At 42.2% G+C, this 22433-nt stretch overlaps 1 protein-coding gene across 2 annotated transcripts in view; it reads right to left on the bottom strand.

The window, feature by feature from the left end:
• KCNT2 (potassium sodium-activated channel subfamily T member 2) overlaps window positions 1-22433 on the bottom strand; it is a 2196588-nt gene that overhangs the window by 124714 nt on the left and 2049441 nt on the right. For both annotated transcript variants that reach the window (XM_069233351.1, XM_069233350.1), the window contains one exon: window positions 4744-4855. In XM_069233351.1, the coding sequence (XP_069089452.1) occupies window positions 4744-4855 (112 nt within the window). The remainder of the gene's footprint in view (window positions 1-4743; window positions 4856-22433) is intronic.

The raw sequence follows: 22433 nt of genomic DNA, 5'->3' as shown, positions 1-22433 counted from the left end.
TCTTTTTTCAATTTAAGTCAATGGAGAAAATCGATTTCCCTGATTAGTTTTTTTCAAAATCTTACTTTTGCCAAGTTCAAAATGTTGGCATTTCACAACGGACCAGGGAGGCCATTAGGAATGTGGTTGGGACATCGATTTGGACAATAGAGAACAGGAGGGAGGTAGCAGGGGCACCAAACTGACCTTACAGGGCAGGTGCCAGGGGTTGCATGAGCACATTACAGCACATATGGCATGCAGGAGGGCAGTGTAACCCAATGGACCATGGAAAGCAATAGGATGGGGACAGGGCCAAGCACACGGGAAACAGAGGGCAGTGGAAGGAGGCAAGAGCAGTAAGTTGACCATACAGGGCAGACAGGAGGGGCAGTTGCAGTAGAATGGAACATGGTGGGCAGGAGAGAGGGGAGAGGGCCACGCCAAAGAACCATGGAAGGCAGGGAAGGTTGGAAGGTCAGTGGCAGAACAACAGCCACAAAGTGCTGGAATGAGGAGGCAGGGGCATAAACATTGACAATGGAGAGCAAGGAGCAGGGACAGCAAGCTTGGTGGGGGCAGCTCAATGGATAATGACAGGCCAGGCCCTGTGCCCTACTTCCCCAACGTGCATTGTGATGGACATCTTACTTTACCTTAAAAAAATAATAAGCCCTAAAAATTCACTGAAAAAAAACAGAGGTTAAAGTGATGCTATAGTTAAGAATTGTAAGACCATCTAACTTTACATTTAAAAACATCTTACAAATTCACCCCAAAAAAAACGTTAGAGGGATGTCACTTAAAACATACCATTTGAAACTAACAAAACTACCGATATTCACCAGTTAGAGTTATCTCAAGTGATTATAACTTGTGCCCTGAATTTACACACTTCCACTATTGCCATTCACTTCTTTCGCCCTTGCATATGAAGTCACTCATTTTCACCTAACTGCGATATACATTTAACCTTTGTTTTTTCAGTGAATAAATAGCCCTTCTTAAAGAAGTTGATGGAAAATCCATTGAGATTTTGTGTTTTTTTAAACCCTCCTTTTTACTCAGCCCCGCTTGATGGATCACCCCGAAACCTTCCAATCACAAACTGGCCAAATCTAGCACCTTTTGGAAAACCTTTGCAGAGATTCGTCAAACAGGGTAAAAGTTATTAGCAACACAAAAAATGCCTTTCACATGGAACAGCTGACCTAACTATAACTACCCAGAGACGACCACCACCAGAAAAGGGTAAAATAAATATATTCACTGAAAACACTAAAGGTTAAGGTAACATTATAATTAGGTGAATTTGTGATTGTCAACATTAACGTTTTGAACAAAAAACACAAAGTTCACCATTGCGCCCCCCATGCACTGCTTATGACCTCACATATGACATCATTAATGATATGTTCTATAACAGCATTTATGACATCACTGATGACTTCTCCAATGACAAGAGATTTTGGCCCCAGGGACCCTATCCCTGGGACTGGCAGTACAGTCAAGGGGGAGGTGGCACGCTGGCTCCTCCTGGGGCAGATTTGGGCTCCAGGGACCTCATTCTCAGGGCCCTGGATGCATTTTAAAGAAGGAGGGGTGCATGCAGACCCCACCCCCTGGCACATTTTTGCCCAAGGGAGTCCATCCTCTGGGGCCCAGCTCAACAAAAGATGAGTGCCCTTATGCCCAACCAGGGCATCCACCATATTCTCGTTGGGAGCTGTGAGGGGGAGCCCCAGGGGTCCCTCAGCCCCAGCCAGCTCCCTGCATCCAGCGGGAGTCATCATTGGTCCAACCCAGAGGTAGCAGCTAATAATGCTGTCAATAATGCTGCTTCCTCTAAACTGGAGCAATATTTAGTTCTGTTTCCCTGCCCACATCACTGCAGATCTCAAGTCTTCTCCCAGTAGGCGGGAGCATTTTTGAAGCTCAATCAGAGCGCATAATGTAGCCAACCAAGCAGGGTAGCATGTTTTTGGGAGAACTAATGACATGGAATAAAACTCCAATCTCCCTACCCTTATGCTATTCCCTCCTGAGTCCAGATTACATCCCACACTACACCCTCCCACCTAAATTCATTAAATGGACAACAGCTACTATATTCCTGTACTATGGGCAGAGCAAATGTTGGGCAAAGAAAGCTCTAATAAAAGGTCAGGACTTGGGTTACTTTAGGTTTGGCTAAGGACAGGGTTGGTCATATCATATAGTAAGCTTAGACACATAGTTAGTGGAAGGTAAATGATGAAACAGTAATGGAAGCCATCAAAAGTAGACACAGGCAGAAACTATAGAAGAAATGTGGGATTTGCTGAGAAGGTGGTTGAAATGAGTAGGCAATGGGCAATGCACCTTTTCTTCTGCCAATTACTTTCACTGGTAGACAGACTGGGATAGAAACATAGGATGCTATGTAATTTATGAAATGATTGGTATCTGGGTTTGGCAGCAAAAAATAGTAAAAAAAGGGAAATAGAAACCTTTAGACAGGAGAAAGTCAGGTCCAAAAACAGAAGTAATTTAAAAGAAAGCACAAAGAGGTACACCGGCTTAACTCGTGCACTAAAGAAGTAATTGGGAAGTTGCAAAAAATGAAAACTATTGAAGGCCATAATACATACTACTTGTTTAAAGTAAGAAAAGGGACTCACCAGCATCAGCAGGAGTGGCTGACATGGAGACTGCAGCATTGTAATCCTCCTGGGCCATGGTGTCTGAATTGCCCTTTTTATCTTTGGTTGTCTTGAAAGGAGAAAAGAAAAAGAGGGCACTAATTAGTCCTTATTAGTAGTCTGTGAAAAGGGCATTTTACAAGCAACAAATCAATTGTCTAACACTCCTCCGCCTCCCTTTAACTCCACCCTAAAAATAAAATAATTAATTTTCCTACATATTGTTTCATGCACATGCTATTGCTCCTCCACTTGTCATTTTGCTATCTTATTACTCTGAAAACTATAAGCAAAGTCAATCTCCCGTCATGTACTTCATCTCATAGAGCTGGAGACTTTGCAAGCTACAGAGCCATAGAAGCCATGAAGAAATGCCAATGCCCTAGGTATCAGATTAGCTTCCTTAAATCCTGTACAACATTCTAAACACACCTGCCTCACCATGGAACAGAATACAAGCAGTATGACTCATTTGACATCCACTTCACTCCCCCTCAATCTACTTATCCTATAACCTCTCTGTTACGCTGGAATTATGCTCTACAACTCTCAGGAAAACATTCACTCCCAAAGTTTACATAGAAATCTTTACGTATTACATCCTTTGATACAAAGTCTGTGGACGCAGGCACTCTGGTGCAAAAAGTACATTTATTTATGCCTGGCAGCAATGTGCTACAGCTGTGAACTAAGCCCCATTTACTGTGAACATGGTGCCACACCCATAAATAAATGTATGTTTTACACAAGAGGGCCTGTTTGTATGATTTACATATTTATATATGTGTGTGTGTGTGTGTGTGTACTTATGTATGTGAGGGCATATTTGCATGATTTACATATTTAGTTTATTTACATATATGTGAGTGTATATATATATATATACACACACACACATATATAGACACACACACACACACATATATACATATATGCAATTGCCATGCGGCCGCGCTCAAAACAAGTCTTGTTTTTATATCAATAATATATGATATATAATTTATATACACTTTCTGACAACATCACTTACCTCGCCCCGCCACCTCGAAGCAATGCAGGTTGAGCAGGTCCTTCTCTCTGTCAATGTCAGCCCAGTGGTGCATCACCTAGTTCTGGGTGCGAAAGATCCTGGTGTTGCAGCGCATGCTGCACCACACTCTCCCTCACTGTAGCTGGTGTTTCACTAGGCTGTTGCCCTTTCTAGGCCTGCCATATTCTGCCAGCAAGAGGGGAAGTGGCACTGCCTGTAGAAAATCAATGCTGTCACGTCCTCTAATTATAAAATGTGGTGGAGTTTACCTCCTTGTACCGTGCTGCTTACCTCAGCCATTCCGGGGAAGTTGGAATAGGGAACCCTAGATCAAAAGTGAGGCTTGACAGACACAGGAGGTAAAAACTGAAAACTAAACAATTGGGCAGTCGTAAGGTCAAAAAAATGGAAAACAAAATTGAAAAAGGGGAGAGGGAGACCAGAATGAAGTGGAAGGAGGGACACAAGGCAAAGCTAGTCAGGAGCAGACTGGAGTAAACAAAATGGCCATGCGCTTGCGTAATAACGATTGCCATTTGAGGTATTTTTGGACTGAAATGTGTCTGTGGTGTCATTTTAATGCAAGGTGTCAGAGATGTATTTCATGTAAGTACACTTAATTTTGTGGTATTTCTGTGACATTTTGAGTAAATATGCAAAAGCAAATTGTGCACATTTTGCCTACCCTTAATAAATACTCTGGATTCACATAACTAGTGTTTCATACTTTTGGTGTATGTTTATTTATAATCCATGCAATATTCTTTTGCTCACAGAAAGTTCAGTTACAAATTATGTTTTTAATTCATTTGGCATTTTATCTCAAGAATTTTGTTAGGTTTTCAAAATCTTACTTTATGTGGGTCTCAGAATAGCCTATTCATTACCTGTATACTTTGATGGTATGGCAATCCTACAAAAGTGAGAACCTAAAACAGCACTAAGAAATTTAGCTTCTTTAGAAAATAAAAAATTAAAACACTAATTAATATTCACAGTGATCAAAAAACTGCATTGTTTTGTGTGCCACCAAATCCAAGAGTTCATCCTTACCTTTTCCAGTTTTGAGAGGGCATGAGAGTAGCAATCCTTCGCTCTGAACTGCATAAATCTCATATTGGCTGGATGCGTCAATTCGGTGATGATACTTAGGCTTGAAAATAACCTGAATATTGAAAAAAGAAAGTTTGAGTTATGACATTATTAAGATTATCTACAGTTCTAAATGAATGACATGGCAGTGCATCTAAAAAAAAAACATATCTAATGCTATTATGTGGCACCGAGAAACTGATTTCTCATGTTTGGCAGGGAGCTCAAAGTAGCTAGCACTCTGATTTCCTATACAGCCCTGTTATTTTGCACTATATATACTGTAATCCCAGTCAACACACTGCAATATTCACAAATGGAGGCCCCAACAAATGCTGCTAAGCAGACAGTGAACATTGCAAGGGTGCTGGCCAGGGGAACCCCCTGCACTGGTTCTCTTCCAGCCTTTTCATGGTGAAGATACCGCCATGAAATCGCTGGTGGACAATGAGGTCGTAATCCCCAGGGCAGCACTGCTTGCAGAGCTGCCCTGGAGGATTAGGACCACCAGAACTGCCAGACCACTGGGATCTCTGATCCTGTTGGTGCTGTTGGTCTCACTGCAGCCCGACTTCCACAGTTAAAATATGGTGGTCGAACCGTTGCATTGGCGATGGTCCGATCGTCATCCACAGACCTTGTGGTCATGAGGCTGCCAGGTTTGTAATAACACCCTTCAGAAAGAAATTGGATGCACTGCTATAAATCCAGTCCAGCATTTCACTCCTTCCTTCTTAAAAAGGTTATCATGCGTCAAATATTAAGAAGCCCCACAACAATGAATAGTGGTTCCTATTTTAAACTCTTTTCGATCCCCCCGTATAAGTAACATTGTTATTCAGAATAATCAAAAAGAATTAGCATATGATGATGTAGAGAAGGATTGCTAGTGTAGCAACATTTACTCAAGATTGGTTACTTGATGATATGTTTCTTCTTGGTTACCCTATCCATTTGACAGTTTCACTACTGACACAGTAGAAGTAGTTACCCAGACTTTGAGTCACACTTTGACTAGTTAGGGTCCTAATCCACTATATGGCATTATGTTAACTGTGCTGAATGATATTCTGATGTGTGATTATATGAAAAATGTTAATCTCAATAAGATATCAGAACAAGCACTTCATATTTTAGGTAGAGCGCCATTGGACACCTTTTTAATGAATACCAGACTCTATATCTGGCTTTTCACTGTGGTGACTTAGCAAAAGTGGGAAACCATTTTTAATGTCATCTAACTTTTTAACATTAAAAGCAATTCGGTATGTTTTTAATATAAAAGTTGAAATAATGTATTCTTTCTCAATAAGTCCATTATTTCTACAGAAGTTAATTGCAGTGCCTGTGAGTGGCCATACATGGTGCTAGACTTACTCCAAGGCTGAGCTAGAGGACATTTAATACTGTTTTGGGACCTTTCTGGCTGGGCTCATGGGTGTGTGTTTGTATTTGTTGGTCCCTCTCTAAACCTTCCAGAAAAATCCTTAAATCCCACCCTTTTTTTCCAGCCACTCACCCTGGTCCCTTCAATGTTTACTAACAAAACGTATACCTACATATGCGGAATGGTGAATATCTCAACACAGGAAATATAGGAGTGACCAAGTCAGAGGAATTTGTGCAATGGTTACTGAAAAGGATCTCGTAGTAGAGAGTAGCACTACTGTAGTACTACTTTACAAAATGTAATCTATTAAATGCTCACAGACGGAGGTTACTCACTTACAAAAGAGTATGTTGGACTAAATTCTACACCAAACAAGCCTTAGAGTAAGTCACACGCTACTCATGGCCAATCACCCATACTGCAAGGGACTCACACTTAGAATGGAAACAGGGAATAACACTGTCAGCACAAAGACATATGCTTCAAAAAATTAAATGCTAAAAATATTAAAGGAAAAAACGTCAGTTGAGTTAAAAAAAGTTCAAGAAACCCCTACAACTCACATTCTAGGAAAGTTAAAAACAGGTTAAAAAAATAAATACAATCATTTTTGAAAAACGGTCAGATATCTTTTTACATTGCAGATAACTTTAAACACTGCAGACAGCTGTGCAAATCACATTTCAAAATATAAACAGAACAGATGCACATACTTAAAAATTTACAAGGAAGTACATCGTTAACAAATTATAAAAACAACTTCTAACACTATACACAAAGAAACCTCATAATAAATTACATTCCTAAACACTCACAAATGCATTGGTGTGTGCATGAGTGTGTGTACAAACACATATATAATATCATACACAACACAACTGTAGCTGGTGCCTGGATCCACAAACTCTGGCGGTACGAGGAGAAAAGGACAAAGCCCAGAGTGCTTGTACTATTTATGTGCATCCTTTATGATGAAAGGCAAGTATGTTTTGTTGTCTTCAGGTTCTCTTCTCTTTACTTTTCAATTCATGATTCTACATAGTGTAGGCAAAGATTTGTTATTTTCAAGCATACAAATACTTACTTCAAGAGACTGCCCATTTTATGGCACCCTTTAACTTCACAGTGTTATCGTTTGGTACTTCACCCCATAAATGACAATGATTAGTTTTAAAAATTAAATTTAAATTCCATGGTTATGGTTGCAGTGGAATTAGTTAATGACTCAAGAGCAGGTGTTAAAAGGGGGCTTCCATTCTTTAGAATGGGCCCCTATGTACTCTGCAGGAGCAGTGCCAATATTTTGGCGCTACTCCTGCAGAGTAGATCAATAGCGTCATAAAAAAAGACACTATTGCCTCCTACCCTGCGCCATGGTACGTCGTATTTTAAATACAGCGCACACATGGTGGCAGTAGGGGGGTGTTAAGAGGGCGCAGGAAAAGTGGCGCTGCACTCAGTGCAGCGCCTCTTTCCATAAATCTGCCTCTTAGTGCCTTTGCCTGTTTGGGTTTGTACAATGGCATCGAAATAGATTGAATGCCTTGCCAGTCATCATAATGGGTGAGTGCTTCCCACAAAATGACTCCAAGTGTGATTAAGGATGTATTGTCTACTCAGTTATTTCTGTGTTAAATTATTACTGAAGTTAAATTATCAAGAGCTATTATTTGAATCTCAGCTTTGGGGAGGGAAATTGTTCTTCCTAAGCTCCAGGCACCCTGGAGGGCAAAATGTCGAATGGGTTAAATTTTAAGGTTTTATTAGAGGGCACTCAGAATGTGCCTCTTAATGCAACAAAATCGTAATATATATTAGCAAGAATGTTTTTAAAAATATAATTAAAAAAATAAAAATATGTTAAATTGTTTTTATAGGCCATGTGAAAATATGTATAGGTGGTGGAAGCTAGAATATGATGAGGCAAGGTGTTCATGGATGTCATTTAGGGGTTCCCATTGGTTGCAACTGTGACTCCTGGCTTGCCCCTTGCGACCTCTTGCACTGCCTGTGCTACCCCTGGCCTCAGAGGTAGCAAATCAGTATCAGGAACACAGTGGCAGCTCATCATTATAGACGGTGTTTGGGTCTCCACTCGCTTTGTTTTCTCTCAGTTTTTTATTACACTAAAATGAATAATGCTTCATTATTCACTATTAGTGTAATAGAAAATGGTTGTATGTCGGAACGACGCCTGCCGGAACAACGAATGCCAGAACAACGAGGTCGGAACAATGACCTCGTTGTTACCACTAATGCCTTTACCACGAATGCCTTAACAACGATTTTTCGTTGTAAAGGCATTCCTGGTAAAGGCATTAGTGATAGGTATCCATTGTTCCTGCATGCGTCCCCCCTGGCCTCCCACCCCCACCCCTAAAAATTACCACGACCCCCCCCTAAAACCACACCAACCCCCCACCCATGCCCCTAAAACTACCCCCGCCTCGCCCCTAAAACTGACCCCCGCCCTACCCCCAAAACCTAAAACAACCCCAACCCCCACCCCATCCCTGAAACCTAAAGTACCCCCACCACTAAAACTACTCCGAGCCCCCCACCCTGCCCCTAAACCCCCCAAAACGCCCCTAAAATTACCCAACCCCCCCAACCCACCCCTAAAACCTAAAACCCCAACCCCCCACCCCGCCCCTAAAACTGACCCCCACCCTACCCCCAAAACCTAAAACAACCCCCACCCAATCCCTGAAACCTAAAGTACCCCAACCCCCACCCCTAAAACTACTCTGAGCCCCCCACCCTGCCCCTATACCTAAACCCCCCCAACCCCCCACCCCGCCCCTAAAATTACCCGACCCCCAACCCACCCCTAAAACCTAAAACCCCAACCCCCACCCCGCCCCTAAAACTGACCCCCACCCTACCCCAAAACCTAAAACAACCCCAACCCCCACCCCATCCCTGAAACCTAAAGTACCCCAACCCCCACCCCTAAAACTACTCCGAGCCCCCCACCCTGCCCCTAAACCTAAACCCCCCCAACCCCCTTCCCTGCCCCTAAAATTACCCGACCCCCAACCCACCCCTAAAACCTAAAACCCCAACCCCCACCCCTAAACCAGAAAATACCCCAACCCCACCACCCCCGGCCCTAAACCTAAAACCCCGACCCCCCAACCCCACCCCTAAACCAGAAAATACCCCGACCCCCCAACCCTGGCCCTAAACCCCGACCCCCCACCCCCGCCCCCAAACAGAAAATACCCCGACCCCCCACCCCGGCCCTAAAACTTAAACCCCGACCCCCCACCCCTAAAACAGAAAATACCCCGACCCCCCACCCCGGCCCTAAAACTTAAACCCCAACCCCCCACCCCCGCCCCACTTACCTGAATCGTCGCCTTGTCGCGTCGTCCTCCTCAGCCAACTCCCTTGTTTGTGCCTTAACCACGCATGTGTGTTGTTCAGCACATGCGTGGTTAAGGCACAAAATAACGAAGTCGTGGTTAAGGAAAGCGGTGTTCCGCTTTCGTTAACCAGGACTTCGTTGTTCGGGAGTCGGCCTTAAGGCCGTTTACCATAGAAAATAGAGTACTATTAGCTGGAATATGATTATCCTGGGTAGTTGAGATTGCCAGCGCAGGAATTTTAATAAAAATTATTAATGATTGTTCATGTATTCTGAGTAATGGATTTGCATAGAAAAAGTAATAATGATAGAAAAATAATGCACACATTTGAAAATGTGATCACGATGAGTGGCCACCAATGCTCACGAAGTGTGCTTATTAGTAGCTTATTAATATGAAATGTTGAGTATATGTTTGCCTAATGTAGTGATGTTTCATATAAAGGGTTATGTATTATGTATTAGCTTTATTAATTGTAGGCCTTAACTTAGCGGAGGTCTTTGCTTAGTTGCCAGGCCTCATGTCAAGCTGTATTTCTTAACGTTTAAATGGCTGTCCTAGAGAGTTAAACTGTGATTTTCTATTGTATTGTGTAAATGTGCTCATAGCTAAAAGTCTTTCTCATGAGAACTAACTGCTAGAAGATGCTGTTCTTGCTAAATGTAACATTTTCAGTGTAAACTGTGTAAGACTGACTTTCTCAGGAGAAGAACAATGGAGACACTGACTGGAGTATAAGCTGTAACAATATTGTTACCTGACGAGACGGATGTTGAGGACATTGCAGGAGGAACTCATAGATTAGCAGTTTTAGTTTTATTGGACAAAGGCCCATATTTATACTTTTTGATGCAAATTAGCGCCAGGGCAGATTTGCGTCAAAAAGTTTACCGCCGGCTAAAGTCATTCCAACATGCCAGCCGGGCACCTTATTTAAGGAATGACCTTAGCCGGCGCTGTGGCCTGGTTAGCGTCAAAACAAATGGCGGTAACTGGGCAGCAGAGGCGGAGGGAAGACTGGGGGTTGTGCGCCAAAGAATGGTGCAAGTCAGGTTAGAGTAAAAAATATTGGCTCTAACCTGACTTGCGCCATTTTTTGACGTACAACCCCCATGGAAATGACTCCTGTCTTACCAAAGACAGGAGTCATGCCCCCCTGCCCAATGGCCATGCTCAGGGACTTCTGCCCCCTGGGCATGGCCATTGGGCACTGTGGCATGTAGGGAGCCCAAGTTAGGCCCCCCTATGCCACTTAAAGAAAAGAATTATACTTACCTGCACTTACCTGCACTTACCATGGATGGGTCCCCCCTTCCATGGGTGTGCTCCAGGGGTGGGCTAGGGTGGCAGGGGGTGTCCCTGGGTGCAGAGAAGTGCACCTGTGGACTGCTTCCATAGTCTCCCACCATGGAAATGAGCCCACAGGCACCTTAACGCCTTCCCTGACCCAGGCGTTAAAAAACTGTGCAAATCCGGCTGGGCGCCATGTTTTAAGGCCCGCCTCCTCCTCTGCGTCATTTTGAAGCCAGAGGATAAATAAGGCGCACATGCCTTAGAGTCACTTTTTTGCACGGGAACGCCTACCTTGTATGTCATTAATGCAAGGTAGGTTTTCACGTCCAAAAAATGACTCAAACTCCATAACTGTGGTGCTGGACGGGTCTAGCGCCAAAGTATAAATATGGAGTTAAGTTTGCGCAGAATTTGCATGAAAAAAATTATGCAATTCTGGTGCAAACAGAGTATAAATATGGACCAAAGTGTGAACATGCGAACTCTTGACCAATAGGGACTTGGGAAGAAGTTTTAGGGAATTTAACTTAAGGAGACTGTACCAAGATGCGTTATACCATTCTCTCTATTCTTCTCTACCTCTATTATTTCGAGTTGCTTAAAGACTTTGCGTTTCTGAACTGTGATGCTGAATCCTGATGCCTTGCTGACTGAACTGATGTCCTGATCACGAAGAATATTTTAGCTTGCTGATCCAATTGAGGAGAGGTATTATTGTACCCATGTGTTTGTTATGTCTATTTGTTCTTCTTTTTAGGTCCCAAATGCACTGTTTTGATAAAGCCATAGTTAGATGTTTTCCAAATTTGTGTTACTAAATTCGTTGCATGAAGCACAACATGCTAAGGCTAATCTGATGTTGGATTAGGATTTGCATCAATAAAAATCTGGCAGTAGGAAATAATGTGTGATGAATTTCTCTGCTGAATCTAGATGTATGTGATATCTTTTGCACAATTGTTCTTATTAATAAATTGCACCGTAACCTTAGAATATGTAATAGTTCAAGCTTTGATTAGATTGCGGTTCTTTCATTGATTTGGACAGCCAGTGTTGTTTCAGTAGGTGTATTATTTGATTTTTAGGTTAATTTTCATGACCTTAGTATTGTTAATATAGGGAAATAAATATTCTAACTTTTACTAAAAGTTGTGGATATTCATGATGGAAAGGTCATGGTGTTTGACAATTACTGACTCCCATGATTATTAATGTCATTGATTATTGTTGATTATTGATATTGTCGATTTATTATTGATTATCGATCTGCATGTACTGGAGTTATGGTGGGATCATCTTAATTGCGAGCCAAAAGTTAATCGACCCATTGATGTCCCCTTGTAAGTTTACTTATTAAGGTTAGACACGCTAACAGAAATGGTAGCAGTGATGGATGGTTTGTCCCCTTAAGAGCTCATCATAGACTTCCAGTACAGAGTAACAGACACTGACAGAGAAGATGACAGAGACGGATGGTTTGTTTCCTTAAGAGCCCATCATAGACATCCGGAACAGAGACAATAGCAGAAACTGTCATAGGTGTTCCCAGAGATGGTAGCATAGACATCTGGAATAGAATAACAGGTATTAACAGATATAGTAGTAGGATTGATGGTCTCAGAGATGGTAGCAGAAAGACATAAAGATCAACGGAGGTAGTAGTAGCTTGATGATTTGGCCTTTTGAGAGTTCGTTATTACTGAGATTTGGATTTTATTTTTCAATGATGTTAACTGGAGAGAAAATGTTCCCGCTAATGGTCGTTTGAGGATGTTCTTGGCGTTCTAGTAACAGTGTGAATGTAGTAGGGTTTTGCGCTTGCACAACTTATGCAAATCACAGGTGAATTGTGACGTTTGTAAGGGTTTAGGGAGTTTGCGTACTCCAAATGAAGTTATAAAAGGAGTGTGCGTACTCCACAGTGTGAGAGTAGGGAAGTTGTCAAACTTCACATGTGTGGCGCTTTGTGCTCAGAAATTGTCCACATGGTTGTTGATGTATGGACCCTGCCTAGTCTAAGACTCCAGAGTATATTGAAAAGTGTATGAGACACTTGGTGTTATGTTGTAATCTGTCTGGTTTAATAGGTTGATCGGGCGTGGTCAACAAGTCAGAGTGTGAGTCAAAGTGAGTGAAAGAACATTTTGACTGAGATCTGGCGAGTCCTATGTGCACCACAGCAGACCCATGGATCAGTTGACAGTATGATTGATGGGTCGACTTTTTCTTGTGAATTTGGGAAACTGAGAAAGAAGGAGTAGCTGTAAGTGCGGGAAGAGCCATCAGTGAAAAATCTGTACAGATTCTGAAGCGATTGTGTCACCTTTCCTATAGTAAACCAGCAGATTTGGTTTTTGATGTTGGGTTTAGTGCTCACAATTTCTGTATTAGGTTTGTGTGAATTGGAGTTTGGGAGGACAAGCCACAAGACTTTGTCAGCCGCAGTACGTGTGAGTGTGACGTCCTTGGAGCCGCGCTGGGATAGGTTGGTTAGTGAGAAAGGGTCTCGCATGGATTGGCAGCTGTCTGTGAGAGGCAATTGGTTGAGAAAGTAGGTGAAGAGAATTCTGGGGTTAAAAGTCTCTTCCTGATTTGATTTTGAATAACAAAATGGTCAAAAAGATAAAAACTTGCAAAGCTTTAAAGAGCGTTTTAAGGGGAGATACATTAAAGCGAGTATAGGTGAAACTACACTATCAGAAGGTACACCAGATTACATTGTAATGGAAGAGAAGGGTGTTGCATAATGTCTTTGGCTAAAGCAATGGTGCAAAGTGACAGAGAAGGATGGGAATTTAGCATTGCCTGCAAATGGGACGTTCAATTTGAAGGTTCTAGAGCATTTAAGAATGGTGCTATACGAATCGAAGCCCCTTCCGAGACCAGCAAAGTTTGAGACATTAGCGATTTGGGAGCTAGTAGCCAGACAGCAACAGCTACAGAAATTTGAGAGGAGAATGAGAATGGCAGAAAAGACTTTAAAAGAGGCTAGATGGGACAGTGCTTAGAGAATTTGGAGAATGGAGACTCTTCACGGAGTTAAGCTGTTTCCAGCGATTACGCAACACAATGAGAAGGAAGGGAGGAAAGCAACTAGAAAAACTAATAGAAGCCCTTCTGAAAATAGGGAGGCGAGGAAGTCTTCAACATTGGAGAAAGAATCAGATGATGATGAGTTTATTTTACAGTTATTGAGAAATCGTCCACCACCATATGCAGCACAGGAGAGTGGTCTGAGTGCTGATTCTACAGCTCCGACACAGGTTAATGGGATAGCGAGTCCGATGCAGGTTAATGCTAGCCTGACACAGAATACGATGCAGAGTGCTCTTAATGTGCCTATTACCCTTGTGGTGCAAAATCAGGTGCAACAGCCACAGGTTCAGAGAATTTACCCTGATGTGCCCATTATGGAAACGACTTCGAAATTAAATGGTGCCTACGGAACAGGTTTTCCCAAACCAGTGTTGGTTCAGACTGAACCAACTCCACTTTTACTGCCCCAAGTGCAACCACAAGTCATGCCGAGATTCACTCCAGTAACAGGGACACAGTCAGAGATTACTCCAGTGATGGATCAGAACATAAGTGTTACTCTCCCACAGAACTTAGGTACCAGAACAACCCTACAATGCTATATCTTTACCTATTACTGTTGATCCAGCCTTACCATTATTTGCACAGAAAAAACCTAGTATAGGTGAACAGGGTGTCATGACACAGAATGTAATGAGGGGAGGACATAACGACAATGCTCCAGTAGTCTCTCCTGTGGGACGGACTTTTGACAGATCAAGATCACTGTTGGACCTTAGTCCATTCGGAAAACTTCCAGATACTAGGGTAGGGTCAAACATTAGCCAGAGTTTGAAATTATTGACACCGCAGTCCCCGAATACAGTTGCACAGCAGGTGCCGCCAGTCCTAGCCAGCAACATTTTGTTGAAACGATTGACTACTCAGCAGTTGACCGAATGGTTAGAAAAGCTGAATACCCTGCAGAGTGCTCCTAAGGGAGAGGAGTGTTTGAATTATGCTAGGCTAAGCATGGAAGCAGGTGAGCTCATTAAAGGAACTTTGGGTGTGAATAGGTTAGAATCCTACACAGAGGCAGAATTGAGATATTTTGTGCCCGAAGATTACGAGAAAAGTAAGTAATGTGCATCAGAGGCTAACAGACCCAGCAGAGAAATATGGCATACAAATATGAAGCATTTGAAAAGGAGTTACCGATTAGATTTTGAGACTAAAGATTTTGAACACATGAGATCTGCTGGAATGAAGGCACACCTCAAGGAATTGCTTCAAAGTGCCCAGAACTGGAGAGCATTAGACGAATTGGAAGGCAGATGGGTAAAGAAAAGAGACAAAAGGAAAAGGGATGCCGTGGAGCTGACTGCAAATACGCAGCAAGGCCAAGATCCAGTAACGATTTTACCAATAAGAGAGATTCCAGGAGGGAATTTTGTTCATGTTCCTTGGAGCAGAAGTGATATTCTATCATTTACAAATGGTTATCTAAAATTGAGAGAGGTGGAGTGGTACCAGCAGACAGTCAGGTTTGTAAAACTTGCAAAGTGCCTGTGGGAGGACTTGAACACATTACTAGAGATAGTGGTTCCAACTGATCTATGGATAGAATGTAAAAGGAGTGTAGATTGGCCAACAAGCGAACCAGAGAGAGACAAGAGTACAGGTGCACTGTCTCCCGAGGTAATGAAATATTACTATAAGGTGATTGAATTTCTGAAAATGAGAATTTCACCCAAGAATATTAATTGGCGGAGGATTGACAGGACAGCTCAGGAAGCAAAGGAGTCCATACATGCGTACTATGAGAGATTGTTGCAAGTGTTCAAGCATTACAGTGGTACAGAGACATGTGAGGCAAAAGACATGATTAATTTTGTGTTCAGATTTGTGGAAGGGTTGAGACCTGAAATTAGTCAGATGATTAAGAGTCATTTGAGTTGCTGGCAAGCAAAACCGATTGATGAGGTGTTGCACTATGCAAAATACTGTAGTGCTAAATTGACTTGAAGCAGAGAAAGCTGAAAGAAAAGGTGATGATGGTACAGATTAAAGCTGCTCAAACAGGCATGCAAGGGAATTTCCCACAACAGTTACCACAGTGGCAGCAGGGAAACATGATGTTTCAGCCCCAGATGAGAGCTAGAGGTTGCGGAGGAAATGTGAAACGAGGTCCATATTCGGGTACTGGACTGGTTCAGAATGATGTGCAGGGAATGAAGAAGTTATTGCCTTCTCACCTCGCGGAGCCGTTGGACATTGGAAACGGGAGTGTCCGATGATGGTGCAGGAAGGTGTCATTCAGCAGAGTAATGACAACTTCATTCCAGAACATGAGAGGGCCGAGAGTGAGAGGTCCTAAACCAAATTTTCAAAATAATGTGAACTAAATGCAGAATTTTCAACCAATGCAACAGGTGCTAATGCCACGTGTACAAATGACAGACTTGCAATCGATGAAGCAGCAGGTTTCCATGGTACCTAGACAGCAAATTCAGATACCTCAAGCCCCAATGGAGCAGCAGCAAACGATGCTTTCTCAACAGGTCACAGGTCAGAGGTTAAACCAAAGTGATAACACTACACCAATTCCTGTTACACAGTGAGAATGGAATAAATGATGATTGGATGAGCGAAAGTTCAGATGAGGATCCATGTGTGCTTGCAACCTCCATAGAAGTAGATCAGAGAGAGTCTAATTTTTGGTTGAAATTGGAGCTACACGCTCTACAGTGAGAAGTGCAGAAGTTCCAAACTTGCCCCTTTCAGGTAAAACAGTTCAGATTGTAGGAGTAGTGAATCAGTATTTGACTGACCTGATTACAGAATCGGTTCAGGTTAGAATTGGTAACTTTCAGGGATTGCACAAATTTGCAGTCTGTGATTCAAGTCCAGTATCCCTACTAGGAAGAGACTTGGGGACAGATGTAGCAAAGGGTTTGCGAGTCGCAAACGGCGAAAAACGCCGTTTGCGAGGCGCAAAAGCCCCTCTGCTATGCAGAAATGCATTTTGCGAGTCGGATCCGACTCGCAAAATGCATTTCCGACTCGCAAATAGGAAGGGGTGTTCCCTTCCTATTTGCCACTCGCAATGCTATTCAATTTAATTTGCGACCGCGAAATCGGTCGCAAATGAAATTGCAGTTACCATCCACTTGAAGTGGATGGTAACCCAGTCGCAAACGGGAAGGGGTCCCCATGTGAATGGAAAAAAAAAAAAATCAGGGCAGGCAGTGGTCCAATGGACCACTGCCTGCCCTGAAAAAAACCGAAACTAAAGGTTTCGTTTTTTTTTTTCCAAGTGCAGCTCGTTTTCCTTTAAGGAAAACGGGCTGCAGATGGAAAAAAAAAAACTGCTTTATTAAAAAGCAGGCCACCATCCCCGTGAGTGCCCATACTCGCAATGGGATCGCAAACTGCGACCCACCTCATTAATATTAATGAGGTGGGTCTTTGCGACCCCATTGCGAGCTGCAGAAGGTGTCTGAGATACCTTTCTGCATACCAAATTGCTACTTGCAATTTGCGAGTCGCACGGACTCGCAAATTGCAAGTCGCAATTTGCAAGCTACCTACATCTGGCCCCTACTGTGTAAAACGAAATGCTCGATTACTTGTTCAAATGATGGAACTGAGATTCTGAGGAATAGTGATGATGAAGATGATCAAGCCCCAGAGATAGAGTGTGAAACTACAAATGAGGAATACCCTCTGGTTGAATTTTTCCCAATGTTCACAGTGAAGAATCTTCATCCCGATTTGCAGGGAATGGTCAAGGAGAAGGTGTGGGATCTGACAGGAAAATAGAAAAGTCTGATAAAGAGAGTTGAGCCAGTTAAAGTTACTGTGAAGCCGAATGTGTTTTTTTCCTCAAATTCCCCAGTACCACATGCCACAAGATGTCCTTATGAAGGTTGCCCAGATAATTACAGACTTTGTGAAACAAGGGTTTTTTTCGAACGTATGAGTAGCTCATGTAATTCACAGATAATGGGATTGCAAAAGCCCTGTGGGAAAGTTCGAATTGTCCAGGATTTAAGGAAAATAAATGAGATTGTGGTCAAATGTTGTCCTGTGGTACCAAATCCAACTGTGATAATGTTTCAGATTCCATGTGATGCTGAGTGGTTCACTGTCATTGATTTGTCACAAGCCTTCTTTTCTGTGCCTCTTCATGAGGACAGCCAAGTTCTCTTAGGTTTCAACTTTTTGGACCGACTTTATTGTTGGTGCAGAATTCCTCCGGGGTTTTAAGAGTCTCCTTCCATAAACAATCAGATCTTGAAGAAAAATGTGGAATTGTTGGAGTTACCTTTCCAATCGACTTTGGTACCGGACATTGATAATTTGCAGATTGCATCCAAAACAAGGGACAAGTGCAAATATGACACAATAGCTTTACTGACCCTTTTGGGAAAGAATGGTCATAAAGTCTACTCCACTTAAATTGCAATATTGTCAGAAAGAAGTGAAATACTTGGGTCACCAGATTGAGAAGGGATCGAGAAAGATATCCAGAGAAAGGGCTATGACCATATTGCAAATGACCACACAGAGAGATGTCAGGATGTTTCTAGGGATGGTAGGCTACTGTCGACAATGGATTCATATTTTTTCCGGCATTTCGAGACCATTGCAGAAACTGATCCCATAGTGTTAGAACAGGCTGGAATGAAAGCGTTCACTGAATTGAGAGACAGCCTGTGCAAGGCTCCAGCTTTGGGTATGCCTGACCACATGAAACCTTTCACGTTGTTTTGTCATGAGAGTGCCGCATGTTCTTTGTCTGTCTTGACACAGGTCTGTGGAGTGTAAACTGGCCAGTAGCATATTTTTCGGCTACTTTGGCCCAGTTGCAGCAGTCTTACCAGGTTGTTTGCACTCAGTTGCAGTGGTTGGTCATAGCCTTACACAGTGTGAGGGCATTGTGATGGGATATCCTTTGACTATAATGGTCCCTCACTCTTTTGAGAATCTGCTTACAAGGACGAAAACCCAATATTTGACTGATGCGAGATTGACCAGATATGAAACGAGTATTCTGGGGTCACTAAATGTGTCATTGAAGAGTTGTACAGTGCTGAACCCAGCAACCTTACTTCCTAATGAAAATGTTGAAATTGAAAAGGTAGAAGATGTTGAGCATGATTGTCTTGAGGTAACTGACTTGTGCACAAAACCGAGACCTGTCATTAGAGATACCTGATTGGAAGAGAATGACCAAATTATCTTTGTTGATGGATCTTGTCTAAGAAACAATACAGGGACACTGAGAGCAGGATATACTGTGTGCACAATTACTGGTATTTTAGAAGCATTTTGGCTTCGCGGAGTGTATTCTGCCCAAGTAGCAGAACTGGTAGCCCTTACTAGAGCGTGCCATGTTTCTGCTCAACTGAAACGTACAAATTATATGGATAGCCAGTATGGATTTGGAATAGTCCATGATTTTTGCCAGTTGTGGACGCAGTGAGGTTTCATGACCTCTTCTGGTTCACCAGTGAGAAATGGTGAAAGGATTAAAGAACTGTTACATGCTATCTAAATGCCTGAAAAGAATGCTGTGGTGAAATGCAGTGCACATCTGAAGTCGCAGGACTTTGTGTCATTGGGAACAGGATATGCGGATCAAGTCGCAAGGTTTTGTGCATTGAACTGTATATCGTTCAAAGATAAGTGGGAAATGTTACCTGAAGAAGACGAAACGTGCGCAAGTTTTGCATTAAAAGTAATTGACACCTTGGAGAAATTGAAAATGTTGCAGAATAATGTTGACAGGGAGGAAAAATGTTCATGGAGTAAAATTAAATGTGTGCAAAGACAAGATGAATTGTGGGTTTCAGAAGAGGGTCAATTGGTTTTGTCAAACAGTCTGTTGTCTCAAATGGCTAGGTATTATCATGGTCAAGCACATGTTGGGTGTGATGCCATGACTTGGTTGATCAAACATGATTGGTTTAACCCAAGGTTCAGACAGGTTGCTGAAGCAGTTTGCCATCGTTGTGTCATTTGCCAACACTTGAACATAGGGAAAAGGACGGTGGTTAATTTGATCCACACTGGAAGAGCAGTAGGTCCATTCAGCAGAATGCAGATGGATTTCATTGAGATGCCTGTGTGTGGAGGTTTGAGATATGTGTTGGTGATTGTTTTTATTTTTAGACAGTGGATTGAAGCTTACACTAAACGAAGAAATGACAGTCTTACAGTAGTGAAACTACTGCTTAGGGAAGTGATACCACATTTCGGGTTTCCGATCTCTTTAGAATCAGATAGGGGAGTCACTTCAACCGTGAAGTAATTAAATTACTGTGTGCAGCATTGAACATTGAGCAGAAGTTGCATTGTAGTTACCGCCCTGAAGCATCAGGACTAATGGAACAAATGAATGGTACCTTGAAGTCAAGAGTTGCAAAGATGTGTGCGTCCATGAATCTGAAATGGCCTGACGCATTGCCTTTAGTTCTGATGACAATGAGAAATACACTCAACAGGAAGACAGGATTGTCCTCGCATGAGATCCTTATGGGCCGAGCCACTGAGGTTCCCAGCGGTGCCAGCAAATGCACTTGTCTACATTACAGATGACATGGTGTTGGACTACTGCAAAGGTCTGGCTGATGTGGTCCGCTCAACATGGCAATCGAAAGTTGAAAAGAAAAAGAATGGCAAGTCGAAGATACGCAGGTCCTGAATGGGCGTACGCAACTAAAAGTGAATGGCAGCAATACGTTTTGTCTTTTTGTTTTGATAGAGACATTCCAGGTCAATATTTTGGCACTTGAAGGAAGCAGATGAAATGAACTGTTGAAACAATCTTAGAGATAATCTGAGAACATTTTTGAGAAAGAGACTAGTGAAAATAACCAAAAAAGACAATGGTAACTTGATTTGACTTTTTGAAACCTGATTTTGACAAGCTGCTTACTGGCTTTTTGACAAGGGATCCTAGAAGTGAAACTGAGAGCTGTAAATAACTACTGTTTTTGATTTTGCTGCAGTTTTTCTAAATGTTCCTCTGCTTTCTGATTCTTTACAGATCATGAGTAACATTACCCAGCAGAATAGGAATACTAGGTGCTGTAAATATATGAATATTGGTTTGGCGATTATGTGTGGGGTATTATTTGTGGTATTGATTGTGGGTATGTCTGTTCTTGATAAGGGTGGAGCCAACCATACTTCTGCTTTTGAGGCAACTACTTTTCTAAAGGCAATAGAGAAGTTTAGGTTAGATGAGATGTATTTGCATGAGGGTACTAACGTGCAAGGGGAACTGTCTTCTAATGCTTGATGAGTGAGTATGTTGAGACGATGGATGCGAGGAATTGTTATGTGTATACGTTGATTCCTTCATCAGTTGAGGAAGGAGTTACCTACCATAGTCTGCCTCTAACATATGGAAAAAGTTGTAGTTTGCTACTAACAAGATTTTATGACCAGGAGTACATCCAGTACTTTCATTCAAATTATGATGTCTTGTTTTCATTTGTCTCTATAATTAGGTATTGGAGTAGAGTAGCTAGGGATAATGACATAGTAATAGTTAGAGGTTTCTTTGAGCCTATGTTAACATTTGGCACAGCTTACGAACACCACAATAATTTAACATGCTTGCTTACACCTTTAGAGAGGAGCTTCTTAGATCACACAGATGACAGGAGAAAGGCATTGAAGGAGAAGTTAGAATAAGGCTTAAGGGCAAGGACTTATAGGAATGATTATGCTTATAGTACCATTAAAACACAAGGGAAATTAGCTCTAGATGTGCCACACAGAGGAAAACTTTGCATATATAGGTCTAAATCCTGCGCTGACACCTTGTTTGTGGGGACGAATGAATGTAAACATGTGATTTTGTTTCAGAGTAAATAGATGTTTATGTTAAATGGACAGGGCCCTACAAATCCTGGGATTTATTACATCTGTGGTCTTAATGCTTATTACAGTCTTTTAAGAGGATGGTATCGGACATGTTATTTGGGAAAAGTTTTGCCCAATATTTTTCAAATGAATGATTTGAAAAAGTTTCTGAAAGTGACTGAATTACATCATATGAGACAGAGGAGGCAGTCTCCTCCTGGTACAGTGGGAGATATATTTGGAGCAATGATTCCTTCAGTAGGAGTTGTTCTGAATTCAATAAAGATTTAAAAGTTGTCTACTATCGTGGACAACAAGCTGACAAATTTTTCAGGAGCCATACTCCTGATAGATAATGAATTAGCTGCTGAAAGATCTATGACTCTTCAGAATCGCCTTGTGTTAGACATTCTTTTAGTGAAGAATGGCAGAGTTTGTAGATTGATAAATTCTAGGCATTGCTTCTCGTATATTCCTAATAACAGAATGAAATTTGAGACTAAGGCCCCCATTATGACAATGGCGGTAAAAACCACCTACCGCCACGCAACGGCCGTCAAAAGACCGTGGCCGCAGCTGCCATCCATCCTCCATAATATGACCACAGCCAGATTTCCGCCACAAGAAGGGCGGAAATAGAACTGTGGCTATACTGGCAGATAGTGGTAAGGTGGCGCTGCTACCACCAGCAGCGCCATGCCAGT

Source organism: Pleurodeles waltl, chromosome 4_2 (assembly GCF_031143425.1).
Source record: "Pleurodeles waltl isolate 20211129_DDA chromosome 4_2, aPleWal1.hap1.20221129, whole genome shotgun sequence".
In the NCBI taxonomy this organism is placed as follows: domain Eukaryota; kingdom Metazoa; phylum Chordata; class Amphibia; order Caudata; family Salamandridae; genus Pleurodeles; species Pleurodeles waltl.
The sequence above is the reverse complement of the archived record's forward strand: the minus strand, read 5'-3'. Positions and strand labels throughout refer to the sequence as shown.